We start from the raw sequence: 17,658 nt of genomic DNA, 5'->3' as shown, positions 1-17,658 counted from the left end.
TATCATAACATTTGGAGAATCGTGTTCGTCTCACCATTTATATACTTTTCAAAATTAAATGTCATTTTTATTATTTAATTATTTAATAATATCGAGTTGTTCGTGACAAAAAAATTTATGCTTTATATTATGATATTATTATAAATTTTCAAAGTTTCTAAAATAATTGAAAATTAAATATTTTTAAATATTTTGAAAATACAATTTTTTTTTTTCTAAAAGAAATAAATGGTCAAATTTGGAAATCAAGTTTTTAAATAATTTAAAAAAATAATAACTAATTTTTTAAAAGTTATTCCAAATAGTAATTTTGTTTCTCAAATTTACAAGTATAAAAAGTGAAATTTTTGCTATTTAAATTATAAATTGGCTTAGAACAAAAAGAGAAAAATATAATTAAACATGAAAATGAGGCATGATATCGAAACTCGAGAAATAAAAAAATTGAACCGAACCAATTGGTTCGATCTCTCAACTCTACTAAAAAAAATCGAACAGTACATACACCTACATACACACCCCCTACAGGGCTATTGATGGCATTACATAATACCTATCTACTTCTCCATGGGACTAATCTTTCCATGTACACAAGAGGATGCAACTAGAACGTGCTGAAAGTGAGCAAAGCTAGCTAAACGACGGTTGTTTCCTCCTCGAATGAGAATGACAGTCTGTAAGAGGCTGCGACGAAGGACCGAGCGAGTGGCTGATTCAAATGGACAGACTAGTGTTATGTGCACGACTCGAATCAGCACAAAATCAATGAAAGGATTCGTCATGATATGATGTAGATGTGTTAGAAGATGGTAAGATCACAGCAGTTTCCTAGTGTGCATCTGTGCGCTCCTATGAATGTACATGGCTACAGGGGTTTTGTGCATAATGGTTATCGTCACAAGTGTATTTTGTCGCTCGTTCATCGTTTCCACGACCATTTTGAAACTTCAATTGTCTCCCCGAAAGCAGCAGCTGGTCTTCGGTCATCTGATTAAAAAAACACAAAATGACAGTCAGTACATTCCGACGATTTCTAGACACGACATTACGTAAGCAAACTATACATTCCGAGGCCTGGCGAGGGGGCAGGACTCACAACGACTTCGATTTTCTGCTCGTAGTTTAGAAAGACAAGGCAGCATAAAGACCACGACATCATAGAATTGTTTATACCTCGGTCGGGAAAAAAGGAAATAGTTTTGTCTGAAGCTGGTGTTGGAATACTTTGTTTCTGAATGTCTGCCATGGAATCCAGCGCATCGTTTGTTTTCGTGTCTCGAGAAATTTGAACATCGATATCCATTGCAACGTGCATTGGAATACTATTTAGACTCAAAGGAGGAAATTGTGGACTCAAACTCACCTGCAAATAGAAAAGAAAAGATTTTAAACAATGATGCTCTCATACATAGAGAGCATAAATTAACCCTTTTCTAAACACTTAGAAAGTCATTCCAGACAGTAGTAGCTACTCTAGGGAGACTATGGTTCGAGCGGAATCATAGATTTTTCAAAGGGGTGGAGGCCAGCCTTAAAATTTTTTGTTTCTACTCGTGAGTTCAACAACGCATGGAGTAGAGGGATTTGAACATCTGACCTCTAGGTCGACTATGCTCATGTTAGCACGGTTACTCTTTCTAGTAACTTTTGTATTTGTAGTCTTGCACGTATTTCTGCCAACTGGGGCTTCGTTTCTTAATCGTTTACGGTTCGAGCGGAATCATAGATTTTTCAAAGGGGTGGGGCTCATTTCCCTCTTTTAGAACAGGGTACGACGAAGCGAAATGGAAACACTGGCAAATGTCACAATATCCAAAGATAAGCAATAAGAGGAACAATTTAAGAATTAAAGTTTTGTGTTCCCATTTCCAATTCAATATTGGTCAGCTCACAGAGAGAGATTTTCAAAATAAATTAGCTTAACAATGAATAAAAGAAAAGGGAAAGGAAAAGGAAAAGGAAACGAGAAGGGATGGTGTCACCTTAGTAGATGGTAGTGAAGCAGCTGATGATGCTGGCTCTGTTACGAGCATAGTCGAAGTGACAGCCATCTCGGGTTCGTGCACAGTAGATGCCTTTACATTACTACCCTCCTCGTGTCCATTATCTACTTCATCTTCCTCGGTCGATCGAGAAGTCTTTGACTTGATGCTGTGATCGCCATTCGATACTGTGCCAATATCTCCCAAAGTCCTCTTCCTAATTTCAGAATTTCGAGTTTAAACCATAATATTCCCAGAAGGAAGAGATCGACAAGCGAACGTGAATAAAAAACGAACTGTTTTAGCCATCATTCTGACCTATTAGTGCTATGATGAGCAAAGTTAGTAGGGATTGGTCTGTTGGAAAACAATATTCCACGCAGAGGTCTCCCATCGATAACGGTTTCAATTATGTATCCATTTGGTATGGTTTCCGTAACTTTGGCTCGAAAACTTTTCTTTCCTTGAAGATGCTGAGATTGATTCAAAGGAACATCATGTTTGTCTGCATTGTAGGACAACAACATGCCACCAGAGTTTAATCAGAATCATACCCCCATCAAATCCATAACTAATAACTATCTATTAAAGTTTATTTTGTGTTTTGGACGATTTTAATCTCGTCTTCAGGGATCGAGGGCTCTCGTTCATGTTCGACTTCAAGGGTTTCTTACTTTGCAAGTGTTTTCTTTGGTTCTATCAGCATCCTCTCTTGTTTGTGGGGTAATATTAACACTGTAATCACCTTAAAAAGTTCTATTTACGCAATCTATTCGCTATGCCAGGCTGAAATTATATGGGCCACGAGCAATCATGCTACCTCATAGGTACTTACATGGGATATTAACAAGGTACTTACATGGAACCTCATAGGCTTGCACAGGGATGGGTGGGAACAAATCAGTACTAATTCCATTTTGAACCACAGCTCTTCCATGAATAGCATTTGGATTCTGTTCTTGACATTTCAACTTCAATTGCTTTCTCAAAGACAACTTCTCTGGTTTCCTCTCACTTTCCCTTGCAAGTCCTGAAAAACAAAATTACAGAGAGACTATTTACGACCCATGAATCATCGAGAGCCTGTGAATGAGTAAGAAAATAACAAGAGTATAAACCTGTGAACAAGTAATACATATCATCGAGAGCCTCGAGACTCTTATTGCAACCGCCTAAAAGAGCAAGCACGCCAACTTTGTAAGGATCTAAACAGTCTCCAGCCACTGAAAATCTAGCACAAGGTCCATCACCCGTAGTTGTGATCTTGGTCCATACACCGGTTTCTATATCGAGTATTGATGGTAAATGAAAATGAAAGTACAAATTAGAGGCTTAAAGAAACCAACACCTAAATTTTAACCAAATGATCAAGATCAACATCATAGCATGACAGATTAGCTCATTTTCCTTTTAGGGGAGCAATTGAGGAGTTAACGACATACCAATATCGAGCATATAAAGGTCGTTGTATAGGTTTTGGGCGTCGGTAAATCCCCCAAAAACAAACAATCTCTTTTCAAAAGTTATGGTTGTATGACCAGCACGAGGCGTTAATAATTGTCCTGAAGTGTTCAACTCTGTCCACACTAGAGTATCTATAATAAAATTACAAAAGGATAGTCAGGAGATTTGTATATATGAGATACAGAATATATTTCCTGAACATCAAGGTGACCTGTGTCAAGGATGTGAACGTCTGACAAATAATAGTCGTGTGCATCTTCGCCACCGAGGACTATAACTTTATTATTCCAGGATGAGCAAGTATGGCTATCGCGTGGAGATGGCGGAGTCCCAGATGTTGTAGCTCGTTTCCAAACAAATGTCTCTAAAAACATAGAAAAAATGTTAACAGACACTAGTAAAGTGATCCAGACCACGCCAATGCAATTAAGATCATAGTACAGCAGCGAATGTGCATAAAGAAAAGCTTAAGCACTTTATAATATATTCTTTTGGTTGAGGCAAAAAGATGATGTAACGACTCAAGCCCACCGCTAGCAGATATTGTCCTCCTTGGACTTTCTCTCTTGGTTTCCCCTCAGTCGGTTGGGGAAAGGCTTCCATACTAAGGAATGCTTCGTTCCTCTCTCCAACCAATGTGGGATCTCACAATCCACCCACTTGGGGACCCAGCGTCCTCGCTGGCACATGGACCGGTGACTGGCTCTAACACCAATTGTAACAGCCCAATCTCATCGCTAGTAGATATTGTCCTCTTTAGATTTCCCCCAAGCTATACGAGAAAATCAATATTGGTAACCAATCAAACACGTTTTACCAGCCAGCCAAACAAATTGGTATTTGCAAAATCACTCTATTTATAAGAAAAAGGTATTACCTGTGTTCAATATGTAGAGATCATTGTAGTACACTTCATCATTATTGCTGATAGATTTTCCACAACCACCAAACACGAACAATCGTTTGCCAACGAGGGTTGCGCTATGACCCTCTCGAGCCTCTGGCCCCTCGCCTCTTAAACTTGGACAAATCCATGTATGCAAAGCTAGAAGCAAAGCATTGTGCAAATCTTTTAGTACCATTTATAGCTGCATTCCAACATTAAGCATTTCAAAACTACAATAGAACCTTTGATTCTCAGAGATAAAACGAAGAAAGTTAACTTACAAGTGTCCAGTATATGCAAATCCTTAAGAGGGCTCATCCCATCAGTACCCCCAAACACAAAAAGATTGTCACCAATTGTGGTACAGGTATGACTGTCCCTTGGAGTGGGTGGGCTTCCTTTTATCACAGGCTGACTCCATGTTTGTTTTGCTGCAAACCAGCAATCTAAGTTACCCACTTACCCCATCACTTCCAATACAATGAACATAATCAAACGCATAATCAATCAATTGATCAAAAGGGGTAGAACAAAATGAAGAACATGTAATTTCCTTCAGATCTTTATTCCAAAACCCATTAAAAACAAACCCATTACAGACATGAATCCCCATATAAGATCGACAAAAAAAAAAAAAAAGAAAAGTAGAAGAAAAGCTCGTACCAGTGTCAAAGACGTGCACATGGTTTGTCTGGCAGTTGTCCTTGCCATAGCCCCCAAAAACATAGAGATACCTTCCATCGTTAATGGCGTTACAACTAAGACCCCACCGCTTACCGGGCCCAGACATCTCTCCCAGAGCTCCATCTTGGCCCTGTCTAGAGAGTGGCTGGACCCTTTCCCACCTCATAGCTAGACCCTTCCCCACCAAGAAACCAAGTAGTGGGCTAAGCAAGAGAAACGCGAGGGAAAATCCCCTTTGCCGGGAAAAACGAAACCAGGGGGATTATAAAGGCCTTCATCTGGGATATGATTAAGTGGGATTTTCAGGTGTGAGGCTATGAAGCTCCATACATGCAAATATTTGGCGATGTATGTGTAATAGAATAGAAGAAAATGTGGTTATGTAAGAGAGAATATTGAAGAAATTATTGAGTTTCTTCTGGTTAAAACTATGAAAATGATGCGAAATTATCATAGAAGAACAGAAACCTGAAATTTTTTTCAACCTTCGCTCTTTGGGGCCATTAAAGTAAGGCCTTGGATCTCCACTGCTCCAAAAATAACTTCAAAAATTTTGACAATTTTGATGAAGGAGGAGGACCCGCTTATACCTCATTCATGTATATATATAAACCTTTGCTCTTTGGGGCGATTAAAACAAGGCCACCAATCTCCCTCCGGTGGGTTAATAATAACTTCAAATTTTGACGCTTGTGATATATATATATACACAATATATATATAGGTTCCCTGAGAACCGATCCATTTTTATGCAAAATATATGATAGAGTCAACAAATGAGTTATAATTTATTATTTATTATTTAATCACTGAAATTTATCCAACTGAAAACTCCTAATTGAAGTAATAATCCTATCTAAGTTATAACTACTTTGATTTTTTTTTTGTTGGTTTATTATTATTATTGGCTCGATTATCTGATCCTTTATAATTTTTTATTTTATATTTATTTGACTAATTTTTAATTAAAAAAATAGAGATTTATTAAAGCAATATTTATACATAGCATTTTAATCCAATATTTAAATTGTTTCATTTTTTATATTTAAAATGTGACTGCTTTTATATCGTTATATTCGTTTATTTTCATTTAAGTTATATTTGAATGCTTTTTTTTTATTGGTTGTTTTTTTTCTTTGTCAGAGTTTAACATATTTCGATATATATATATATTTAAAAGAAGAAAAATGATATTTGGCCTACTAAATTTAGTAGGGGGATTGAAATTGTTTCCCAAAAAGTTTTTTTTTTTAATTATTTTATTAAAAAACTAATTATAGTATTTTTAATATAATGAAATAAAAAATAAAAAATAAATGACATCTAATACATATCATTGACTATTGTTTAGGCAATGAGCGCATCTATAGTCGTCATAAATGATTAGTTTAATTTTTTTAAAAAATTAATTGTTTTTCAACCGTATGTGTTACCATGAGCTAGGCTACCTCGCTGACTTTACAAATTATATGATCCAATGATACAAATTTAATTCATTATTGATTGTTAATTTATCGACTCAATCACTCTATTGTAGACTTATAGTTGCACTTATATACATTATTGATAAGTCGCGCCAACTAAAATAATTATTAAATTTTGAGACAAACACATATGAAATATTAATATTTTCAAATGACAAATTAAAAAAATATATATTAAATACTAATTTTCTCAATAATATTTTTCATTTAAGGACAAAATGGTAGTTTCACACCATCCGGATATATATATTAATTGTAATGGGCCCATCCTGCAAGCCCATGTTTATAAAAGCCAAAATAGTTGTTATCATTCGGAATAATCATCGGCCCAGCCCAATGACTGAGCATTTGCCAGTTCCTTAGGTTTTCGTCTTGCTCCAGCTCCCACCAACGAGCTTCTTCTAAGGCGAGTTCCATCTTTCTTCTCTTCTCAGAGTTCATCGTCCTTCACGATGCCGCCATTACCGTATCTGCATCTCAGAAGGTTTTTTATTCGGTCTCTTTCATCATCTTCGTATTTATCTGCCTCGTCGTCCTCAAGTTCTTTGAATGAAGCTTCGAAGAGCGTTGTTTTACGTCGAGATTTGACCTCTGTTTTCCACCATTTCCGTCGTCGAGGACCGGCATTGGGGTGTTCTTATCTATCCCAACTCTCACTTTCTCATTCGTTCTTTTCCGAGTCCGGTGAGAATGATGTGGATCAATCATCGCAGTCGCTTGCGGCCGAGCTTCTTAAAGACCCCGATTTGGATCCTCTTCCCATTACGAAGCGCCTTCAGCTTTGCTTTTCGCATGTTAAACCAAATCCGGAGTTAATTCTCAATACGCTCAATTTCTCCTCGGAAGCTGGCCGAACTGTGTTAGGGTTTAACGAGTGGTTAATATCGAATCCTGATTTTCATCACACGGATGAGACTATATCGTATTTCGTCGATTATTTTGGTCGTAGGAAGGATTTCAATTCGATTCACGAAGTTCTTGCGAAGGGCTCAGGGATCAGTGGGGCTAAAACCCTGCGGTCGACCATTGATCGGTTCGCTCGTGCTGGACGACCCACAAAGTTGTTATCATTTTTCGAGACAATGGAGAAGAATTATGGATTTAAGAGGGATAAAGAGTCGATTAGGATGGTGGTGGAGAAGCTTTGTGAAAACGGCTACGCGAGCCATGCTGAGAAGATGGTCAAAGACTTGGCGCACGAATTTTTCCCAGACGAAGCAATTTGCGATACTCTCATCAAAGGATGGTGCGTCAATGAGAAACTCGATGAAGCGAAAAGGCTGGCAGGTGAGATGTATAGGGGAGGGTTTGAGTTAGGGACAACGGCCTACAATGCTCTGCTTGACTGTGTTTGCAAGCTTTGTAGGAAAAAGGATCCGTTTAAGCTTCAATCTGAGGCTGAGGAAATTCTGGTGGAAATGGATTGTCGGGGGGTTCCAAGAAATGTGGAAACTTTCAATGTACTGATTAATAATCTGTGCAAGATTAGGAAAACTACGGATGCACTAAATTTGTTTCATCGAATGGGGGAGTGGGGATGTCATCCTAACGCTGAAACGTTCCTTATTTTGATCAAAAGTTTGTATCAAGCGGCCAGGACGGGAGAGGGGGATGAAATGATTGACAGGATGAGGTCTGCGGGATATGCTGATGCACTTGATAAGAAGGCTTATTATGAGTTTCTGAAGATTTTGTGTGGGATCGAGAGGATTGATCATGCCCTGATTGTTTTTGCGAAGATGAAGAAGGATGGGTGTGAGCCTGGCATTAAGACATATGATCTATTGATGGGAAAACTCTGTGCCCATAATCGTCTGGACAGAGCAAATTCACTCTTTAATGAAGCTCAGAAACGGGGAGTTCCAGTCACTCCAAAAGCTTATCAGGTTGAGCCAAGGTATGCAAAGAAGCCAAAGGTAAAGAAGGTTGAGAAGAAGAGGGAGACATTGCCAGAGAAAATGGCAAGGAAGAGGAGACGACTGAAGCAAATTCGATTGAGTTTTGTCAAGAAGCCAAAAAAAACAATGCGTAGAGCATTTTGATTATGATAATAATGTTTGTTCTGAAACTCGATAAATTCTTTTTCATAATGTCCTCTGTTTTCTTTTGCCTCCGCCCCTCCAACCCTTCATTATATGATCTGCAGAGAAATAAGAGGTTTTTTCTTTGTCTTAGCCCTGTTTGGTGTTATGGCCTGAGCTGAAACAATGCGGGGCAATGGCAGCTCTGCCATGCCATGCCATGCCATGCCATGCCATGCCATGCCATGCCATGCCATTATATTGGACATTGGTGGATCGAAGTTCCAGGTTTGTTTAGGAAATTTTAACTTAAGAAGACTACATTGTTTTTAATTTTTCCTTATTCTGGCCATAGTAGCTATCTACGGAATGTTAAATGTAGGGCACTGCTTGTTCATATTTGATAAACTGAAACTGATAAACATGTTCTTTTTGAAACGTAGTTGGTTCTTCATTTATAAATTTTCTCTTGCCAAGGGTTGAATTAGTCAAGTATTCAACCCAAGGCTATTGCTAGTAGATATTATCTGATTTGGCCCGTTCTATGTCACTGTCATCTTCACGGTTTTAAAATGTGCATACTAAAGAGAGGTTTACACATCCTTATCAGAAATGTTTTGTTCCCCTCTCCAACTGATTTGGTTCCCTTCTCCAATCAAGGTGGATCTAACCATCCACCCATCTTGGGGGGTCAGCATCCTCATTGGTACACCGCCAGGTGTCTAACTTTGATACCATTTATAACAGTCGAAATCTACTGTTAGCTGATATTGTTCGCTTTGGCCTTTACGTATTCCACAGTTTTCATTTCCCTCTTAACGGTTGAACAAGCTTGGCCTTGTGTCCACCACCCCTCAGACTATTGCTGTTTTACAGATATAACCATGGAAAGACTGACATAATGTGTACTGTCTGCAGTGAGGCATTCAGATCAAATTCCCTGCATATCATACCTTGTTTAAATGCCTTCATTTCTCGATGATAATTGCTTCAATGGGATGCGGTTTACTGTGCATTTAAGCTCGTTTTATTAAGAATGCTTCTCCTTGAGGAAGCTATTGGACGCAGAAGGTTGCCAGCTTTGACTTATAGGCCAACCAATTGGTTTGTTTTAGCCTATAGATTATACTGCAAAGCTTCAATGCCATCTATTTTGTTTTAGCCATTTGAGTCAATCCCATTACCTTATAATGGTAGGCATAGTTGTGGAAAGTACAACAAAGCATTCTAAATACTTTTGGATTTAGTTTTTCTAGAACTATTCCGTGAAACATATTTGGAAAATGAATTTGTATATTGTTCGCCTATCCTTCAAGCATTCGAACTGGGGCACCCTGCAAACCTAACGCCCTGCTGTAGTAGAGTAAGTTTCAAAAGTCCTTTCAAGATTCTTAGTTAGGATTCAACGCCCTGCATTCTTTCTAAACCGCTAACAGCTTGACTTGAGACTTGAAAGTTCAAATGAAAGAGTTTGCTAGGCGTATTATAATAGCTTTTGTGATACTCAATCTCTTACTTTGTTTCTGAGTCATCTCTTACTTTGTTTCCGAGTCATAGGGATTTTCTTGCAGGATGTTAGGTGTGCTGGAACACCCAATCGGGTTTCTACCTTCATTTCTTTTTGTGCTGCTATGATGTAATGTACAGTCGAGGCATGAGGATGTATGGTATAAGGCTATATATATTTCACACACAAAAAAAATCCAATAATAATAAAATAAAATTGGTTAACTAGCATATTTCTCAGACATTGCCCACAAGAGTGTCGGCAAATCATAAAGTCTCCAGTAATTAAATAAACCCGGAAATATATATAAATAAAAAGGAAAAAGAAAGGAAACCCACATCAGGCCAAATCTCAATTATCTTTAATTTTATAATTCAATTAAAGAGAATTTTGTCATTAGATGGAGAGAAATAGAAAGATGATCATAAATATTTCTTTATATAAATAATATAAATTGGTCTACCAACAAAAATATGCATTTTAATTTTTATATTCTAATCTTTACCGTCTCTTCTTATGTTATTATATAAGAAATAAATTAGGTTAAATTCTAATAAATTAATAATAATTAATTTTTGTTATTTAATAACTCCTCCAACTTCTTTCAGCTTTTTAATCATTTTTTTTTTAAATTCAATAATCTAATACATTTTTCTTTTTTAATTCTCTAAACTCGTAATTTAACTAATAAATTAAAATATAGTTTGATTAGATAGCGATTCATAAAAGTTATTATTATTATTTGATCAACATTCATACAAACTTAATTATTGCATATTAAAATGTATCAAATGGACATTAAAAAATATAATGCAACAAACGCAAAAATCAAACAAAATGCACACAATTCCAACCTCCACCGACACTAAATACAATAAATTTGTGATTTCTCCACTAAGCCCCACCTCCCACCCAGCTGTCTCATCCTCTCACTTATTGACTCATTTCCTTCATCAAAATTACCCAATTGCCCTTTCCCTCAACCTCTATTTACCACCCTATCAGAAGCCTTCAGCTTTTTCTTTTCCTTTCCCCTTTTAGAATCACAGCATTTATTCCAATCTTCTAAACAAGGAAACCCACTTTCTTTTTATGTAATCACTTCTTATTTTATTTATTTATTATTTATATGTTTTTTTTAATTTTCTCTGTTGAGTTTAAATTAATTTTTTATAATTTCTTTTAATTTTTTTTTAAAGGTGAAAATAGTAAAGAAATTAAAAGAAAAGCATAATATTTTTAAGTGAGAGATTAAATAATAATTAAAAAAACAATCCAGGGGAATTGAAATTTCGGTAAATTAAAATGTTCAAAGGGGTAGAATTGGAATTTGTGCAATCAACGGCGGGAACTATTTCTATCAGAAACTGAGTCGGCCATTAAAGTCATTTTCTTCATTTCTCACAATTCATCGTTATAAAGCTTACACTCTTGTGGAATACTTCCCACTCTCTTTCTCTCTCTCCACAGGACACGGCTACTTTCCTGTGCAGATCTTGAGCCATTTGCAGAACATCGTCTGCAGCTCAGCCTGCATCGGGAAAATGAGGTCTCGGCCCTTCTCTTCCACTGGATCCGTCGCCGAACTTACCGGCTTTGGCCTCTTGCTTCTCTTTCTACTTTCATGCTTCAGTTTCACTTCGACAGGTCAGTGAACTCAACTTCCTTACTTATTGGTGGTTCCAGATTTGTCTAATGGACGTGGTTTTATTATCCGTTTTCATTAATCTATCCTGGTTATCTCATAGTTGGAAATATTTGGAGATCATGTGTACTTCAACTGTTAAACTCTTCTTAATTACATGATTTTATGTTTTTTTTTTTTCTTGATTGATCGATTTGAAATGTGGAGGTGAATGTTACGTTTTGTTACATTGAGAACTAATGAACGGATGTGAGAAAATGGTGGAATCTAGGAAGAATTGGCGATGCTTCTTATTATCCTAAGAAGTCAACGAGTTCTTTAGTATGGAATCTTTGGCGCATCGTATCGATAGTTATTATTATCATTACTGCTGATTATAATTGAAATTAGAAGAATGAGAGGCAACTGTGACTTCGAAAGTTATCTGAGGAACTTCGATTTTCATCGTTTTCATTGGATCTCTTTGCAGAAGCCTATGATGCACTTGATCCCAACGGGAACATCACAATCAAATGGGATGTAATGAGCTGGACTCCGGATGGCTATGTTGTAAGTTTCATATAAGTTTTGCACTTCTTTGGTTTTTCTGAGACAAAGCTTTTTACGGATGTAATAGTTAAAAACTGGGAAATACTAGACTATGAATCTTTTATTTGTTCAAAATGTATCAAGAAGATTTTATGAGTACCTCCATCATTTGTTTGTGTAGCACTAGCTTTAGCGTTTATGGGAGTATGCTATAAGATAGAAACTCCTTATATTTGAAAGGCCCTAATAGAATATGTATTTGATAATTTTATTTCCAATTATAATTTGTCTTTAGTGTTTGGTAGCTCACTTGCCTTCTTTCCTATTGATTCCCTGATCTAAACGGTTATCTATTTGGTGGCAGGCTGTTGTTACAATGTACAACTTCCAGCAATACCGCCATATTCAAGCTCCAGGTTGGACAGTGGGCTGGACTTGGGCAAAGAAAGAAGTGATTTGGAGCATGATGGGAGCCCAAACAACGGAACAGGGAGACTGTTCAAGGTTCAAAGGAAATACTCCACATTGCTGCAAGAAAGATCCAACCGTTGTGGATCTATTGCCAGGAACTCCTTACAATCAGCAGATTGCAAATTGTTGTAAGGGTGGAGTGATAAACTCCTGGGCCCAAGACCCAGCCAATGCAGCAAGTTCATTCCAAGTCAGTGTTGGTGCTGCAGGAACAAGTAACAAAACTGTCAAACTCCCCAAAAACTTCACTCTTAAAGCACCGGGACCTGGATATACTTGTGGTCCAGCAAAGATTGTGAAGTCAACAAAATTTATATCTGGAGATAAAAGAAGAGTAACTCAAGCTTTGAGTAAGTAAACTTGCCGAAAATTTGCACATTAAATTTTTAGGCTCAATGTAGAATTCTAATTTCGTCAAAATGCATGTGTGTATTCATCATTTTAAAATTTGACATGGTATCTGACTAATTGCAAGTTGTAACTATATAATTTACATGTAAGCATGAATACAAGAGATAAACATCAGTTAACGACATTTGATTGAATCTGTCCTTGTTTGTCCTATGTCAGTGACTTGGAATGTTACATGCACCTATTCTCAATTCCTTGCTCAGAAGACACCCACTTGTTGTGTTTCCCTCTCTTCCTTCTACAATGATACCATCGTCAACTGCCCAACCTGCACTTGTGGATGTCAAAACAATACGGCAGGTTCTGGGAGCTGTGTGAAGTAAGTTTTCTTTTTGTTGTACATCAGGCATTGTGTTATTTATTTTTCTTTCAACATTGTATTTGTGGTTGGTGAAAGATTGAATCTATTATACTCAACTCAATAATCTATTTCTGTTTAAATTATCTTTTGCAGTCCAGATTCTCCACATTTAGCTTCAGTGGTATCAACTCCTGATAAATCGGGCAACTATGAACCCCTGGTTCAGTGTACTAGCCACATGTGTCCCATTCGAGTCCATTGGCATGTGAAGCTGAATTACAAGGACTACTGGAGGGTGAAGATCACAATCACCAATTTCAATTACAGAATGAACTACACACTCTGGAATCTTGTGGCGCAGCATCCCAATTTTGATAACATAACTCAATTATTCAGCTTTAACTACAAGTCGTTGAGCCCCTACGGTGACCTAAGTAAGTTCTCTCTGGAAACATCTATCCGCATATAACATAGACAGATCATCTCATTTGATTGCTAGGAACCGGCTTTATGCAATTTATTTTCTCAACTATATGGTTGGTAAATTTGGTACTGTTTTGCAGATGATACTGCTATGTTATGGGGAGTTAAGTTCTACAATGATCTGCTCAATCAAGCTGGCCCTCTCGGTAATGTGCAGTCTGAGCTCCTATTCCGGAAAGACCAAAACACTTTCACTTTCGATAAGGGTTGGGCTTTCCCAAGAAGAGTTTATTTCAATGGTGATAACTGTGTGATGCCACCTCCAGAGGCCTATCCCTATTTGCCAAATGCCAGTTCCAGACCAGCTATGTCTTTACTTGCGACAGCCTTAATATCTCTGGCATTACTGTTGAATTTTGCTCTGTAAGTTATGCCCACGGAGAACAACAAACGCTATTGGTTGGTCTAACATGATTTCCTATGAGCTTGTGGCAATCTGGTCAATGGTGTTGAATTTACTGGTGCTTAAATCAAAGGCAATACGAGCTAGTTTCTGTTTGTAGATGGGTTCTTTGACTCAACTTCATTTCTTGTTTAGATTTGGAGCGAATTGTATTGTACAAATAGTTATATTATACGTTCAATCATTTTATTTGTATAATGATTAAAAGATATTTATCTCTCTCAGTGTAATAACTCATGAGACAGTTCAAAATTTTCATAGAGTGCCTGTTTTTTTTTTGCATAATTTCTTGGTTATTACAAGTTTACACATGATGGAGTTATTTCATTTATATAATCAGACTGTGTACTATAGAATCAAAAATAAGATTTGGACAACAGAACCATGTTTATACTGAATTTCTTCTGAAGAACATGGGTCAGGGAGGATATTCTTACTCAAGAACAACAAACATTGATTTATCTGCTCAGTATGTATTCTATGACCAATAAATTTGTTTGCATACCTGTGTTTGTTGTAGTCTTGCAGATTCTCCTTTGAATTGTGAACGCGCAAAGCTCTTTGAAGTTCATCAAGAATGAAACGAATGATCACTGATCACCACAAAAGCCAGATTATCAAAAGCAAGGAGGTGGTCAACTCGGTAACTGCACTGGAGCCTTCAGGAGCAGAGTTGGGTAGAAATGGGTATGATTCTGGTGGTGGCATCTGACATTCGTCGCCGTTGAAGTATACTTTTCTAGGAAAGGCCCAACCCTGCTTGAAGGTAAATGTATCCTTGTCCTTCTTCATTAGTACTTCAGATTGTACATTTCCAAATGGCCCTGCTTCCATTAATAGATCATTGTAGAATTTCATGCCATAGAACATGCCAGTATCATCTGCACATTGAATTTAGTAGTGCATTTATGTCAATTAAGACTGAAATAGCCAAACATTTGCATTGAAACCACAAGAATTTTAGTACTCACTAATGGATTCATAGGGAACTAGGGGCTTGTAGTCAAAACTGAAGACTTGAGTTACATTATTCAGATTTGGATGCTGCACTGCCAGTGTCCATAGCGTATAGTTCATCCTATAGTTGAAGTTGGTTACAGCAACCTTCACACGCCAGTAATCCTTGTAATTAATTTTTACGTGCCAGTGTACTCGAACAGGACACATGTGATGGGTGCACTGTAGTAAAGGCGTATTATCCTTTTTAGGAGTATTTATTCCGTCCTTGTGCAGTAGCTTTGAGTTACTCCTGCATAGTGGGATTAAAGGGAAAAAAAAAGATGATGTTATAGTCGCCAGCAACTAAGCTGGAGTTGAAGCCAGGAAATTAGACATCTGACATGAGGTTACTATTCATTCGGAACATATTTGTAACAGTCAAAATCCACCGCTAGTAGATATTGTCCTATTTGGACTTTTCCTTTCGGGCTTCCCCTCAAGGTTTTAAAATGCATCTGCTAGGGAGAGGTTTTCACACCCTTATAAAGGGTGTTTCGTTCTCCTCCCCAACCGATGTAGGATCTCACATACAGCAAGAAAGATTTCTATTCTAATAATCTGATGTTCTAACTTGTAAATATGTGTGTGGAGAGAATCCTGAAACACATTTGTTACCATCTGGGGCAGTGAAAGAAGTCTCTTACTTTATACAATTGTGTTTGTTCTGGCAGCCACATGCACAGGTTGGGCAAGAAGTGATCGTATCATTGTAGAAAGTCGAGAGTGATACGCAGCAAGTTGGGTTCTTAGAGGCCAGAAACTGTGAGTAAGTGCAGGTTACATTCCATGTCACTGCATCAGAAGCAGCATAAATCAACTTCAAGAGCTTTATCTAGAACAACTTCAAGAGCTTTATCTGAAAGGAGCACAACATGTAATTAGAAACAAGCTTACTCAATGCTTGGGTTTTCCGCCGGCGATCAGGAGTAAGGAAGACTGTAGAAGGCACAACTTTTGCAGGTCCACATGTGTAGCCTGGTCCTGGACCAAGCAGAGTGAAGTTCTTCGGCAACTTTACCGTTTTGTTCGAAGTGCCAGCTAGTCCAACACTCACCTGAAAGGCAGAGACTGAACCTACTGGGTCCTGTCCCCAAGAAGCCAACACTCCACCCTTGCAGCAATTGGAGAACTGCTGGTTGTAAGGAACACCAGGGAGCAAATCAACAACTACTGGGGTTTTCTTGCAGCAATGAGGTACGTTTCCTTTGAACTTGGAACAATCTCCTTGCTCTGTTGTCTGAGCTCCCACCATAGACCATATTACTTCTTTCTTGGCCCATGACCAGCCCAGGGTCCATCCTGGTGCATTGATATGGCGGTACATCTGAAAATTGTTCATTGTCACTACAGCCTGTTACAGTTCAAAAACAAACGATCGGGAATTTAGAAATAGCTTTACGCCAGTGATCCAATCTTCATTCATGAATAACTTTAATCGTCATTCATTGTTCATAATCCTGGAAAGCTACTTAAAGGTACTAATCAAATTGTGGTTACAGGGGAGGGATGAAAAAGCTGCTGATTCTTACAACATATCCATCTGGCGTCCAAGAAACTACATCCCATTTGATTGTTATGTTTCCATTCGGATCCAATGGATCATAAGCCTCTGAAGAAGATAAACAGAACCAAAAACAAAATCATCAGCTACAACACACCAATAACCAGACCAATAAAATGGAAGATCTTTCTTCTTGTAGCACGTACCAGTTGAATAGAAAGTTGCAAAGATCAGAAGTGCTAAGAGTACAACTCTTTTCTGTCGAGCCGAGTAGCATTCCGTTTGAAAAAGAATTTTGTGTGATAGATCACTGTAGGTATTAACTTCCATGGCTTGAAGTTTTGCAGGATCAAAAGCTTCCACCAGCTGAACTCATAGGATGCAGCTGTTCTTTGCTGGTACCATGGAAGTGGAGATAATGAGAAATGAAGGATACCAATATAGTTCAAGAGAATGCAAGAAGGTGTCTCACCTCTCACCTACTGGTTGTTAGATAATTCATGTGATATTTTTCAGCTACCTCTCTGTACACAATCACACAACCTCTGAAATTCTTCATCTATCTCTTTCAGTATTTCTGCATCTTGAAGCAAAGCTTTCGAGAGGAATGATGCAAAAGGTGGTGGGAGACTTTTCAGAGATCCGGAGATGACTTTTCATCTGTCAGTGTCCTCACACCAGAGGCAGGCAATTGTGCAGAACCCAGGACCTGAGTTTAACTGCTTCAAAATCAAGTTTTCCTCCAGTTGAACTGCACTGAATCAGTAAGTTTTGGTTTAAATATAGAGAGTTGATCTCAATGCTTATGCCAAAACTAATTATAACTAACTGGCCAAGCCTACCATTAGCAGATATCGTCCATTTTAGTCCGTTACGTATTGCCGTCAG

The 17,658-nt window shown here is 37.7% G+C and overlaps 4 protein-coding genes across 7 annotated transcripts; 2 read left to right on the top strand and 2 right to left on the bottom strand.

Moving 5' to 3' along the window:
* Nucleotides 1-441: 441 nt before the first annotated feature.
* On the bottom strand, nucleotides 442-5,682 carry LOC111465730 (RING finger protein B). 3 transcript variants are annotated; one of them, XM_023110254.1, is made up of 12 exons: nucleotides 5,485-5,682; nucleotides 4,996-5,294; nucleotides 4,614-4,763; nucleotides 4,324-4,491; nucleotides 3,658-3,810; nucleotides 3,425-3,577; nucleotides 3,101-3,265; nucleotides 2,842-3,012; nucleotides 2,301-2,487; nucleotides 1,983-2,199; nucleotides 1,174-1,363; nucleotides 442-987 (listed from the first exon to the last, which is right to left on the bottom strand). In XM_023110254.1, the coding sequence occupies exons 2-12, from the start codon at nucleotides 5,180-5,182 to the stop codon at nucleotides 920-922; spliced, it is 1,809 nt and encodes a 602-aa protein (XP_022966022.1). In that variant the 5' UTR covers nucleotides 5,183-5,294; nucleotides 5,485-5,682; the 3' UTR covers nucleotides 442-919. The 3 variants fall into 3 exon arrangements, with proteins under 3 accessions (XP_022966022.1, XP_022966031.1, XP_022966036.1); XM_023110263.1 differs by lacking the exon at nucleotides 5,485-5,682 and having other exon boundaries at nucleotides 4,614-4,802; nucleotides 4,996-5,075; XM_023110268.1 differs by lacking the exons at nucleotides 4,996-5,294; nucleotides 5,485-5,682 and having other exon boundaries at nucleotides 4,324-4,534; nucleotides 4,614-4,691.
* A 1,185-nt stretch (nucleotides 5,683-6,867) lies between these two features.
* On the top strand, nucleotides 6,868-8,900 carry LOC111465769 (pentatricopeptide repeat-containing protein PNM1, mitochondrial-like). 2 transcript variants are annotated; one of them, XM_023110284.1, is made up of 3 exons: nucleotides 6,868-8,555; nucleotides 8,676-8,727; nucleotides 8,763-8,900. In XM_023110284.1, the coding sequence occupies exon 1, from the start codon at nucleotides 6,953-6,955 to the stop codon at nucleotides 8,540-8,542; it is 1,590 nt and encodes a 529-aa protein (XP_022966052.1). In that variant the 5' UTR covers nucleotides 6,868-6,952; the 3' UTR covers nucleotides 8,543-8,555; nucleotides 8,676-8,727; nucleotides 8,763-8,900. The 2 variants fall into 2 exon arrangements, with proteins under 2 accessions (XP_022966052.1, XP_022966044.1); XM_023110276.1 differs by having other exon boundaries at nucleotides 6,868-8,727.
* Nucleotides 8,901-11,431: 2,531 nt separating this feature from the next.
* LOC111465789 (protein COBRA-like) lies at nucleotides 11,432-14,555 on the top strand. Its single transcript, XM_023110311.1, has 6 exons — nucleotides 11,432-11,675; nucleotides 12,143-12,222; nucleotides 12,566-13,022; nucleotides 13,243-13,402; nucleotides 13,538-13,818; nucleotides 13,948-14,555. Exons 1-6 carry the CDS (start codon nucleotides 11,573-11,575, stop codon nucleotides 14,232-14,234), a joined length of 1,368 nt encoding a protein of 455 aa, XP_022966079.1. The 5' UTR covers nucleotides 11,432-11,572; the 3' UTR covers nucleotides 14,235-14,555.
* A 156-nt stretch (nucleotides 14,556-14,711) lies between these two features.
* On the bottom strand, nucleotides 14,712-17,125 carry LOC111465782 (COBRA-like protein 4). The gene is made up of 6 exons (XM_023110298.1): nucleotides 16,977-17,125; nucleotides 16,799-16,878; nucleotides 16,164-16,620; nucleotides 15,914-16,061; nucleotides 15,242-15,519; nucleotides 14,712-15,151 (listed from the first exon to the last, which is right to left on the bottom strand). The coding sequence occupies exons 1-6, from the start codon at nucleotides 17,098-17,100 to the stop codon at nucleotides 14,868-14,870; spliced, it is 1,371 nt and encodes a 456-aa protein (XP_022966066.1). The 5' UTR covers nucleotides 17,101-17,125; the 3' UTR covers nucleotides 14,712-14,867.
* Between the last annotated feature and the right edge of the window lie 533 nt (nucleotides 17,126-17,658).

The sequence above is a fragment of the Cucurbita maxima genome, unplaced genomic scaffold, assembly GCF_002738345.1.
Source record: "Cucurbita maxima cultivar Rimu unplaced genomic scaffold, Cmax_1.0 Cma_Scf00002, whole genome shotgun sequence".
Classification (NCBI taxonomy): Eukaryota; Viridiplantae; Streptophyta; class Magnoliopsida; order Cucurbitales; family Cucurbitaceae; genus Cucurbita; species Cucurbita maxima.
Note: the sequence above shows the minus strand (reverse complement) of the source record. Positions and strands in the feature narration are given on the sequence as shown.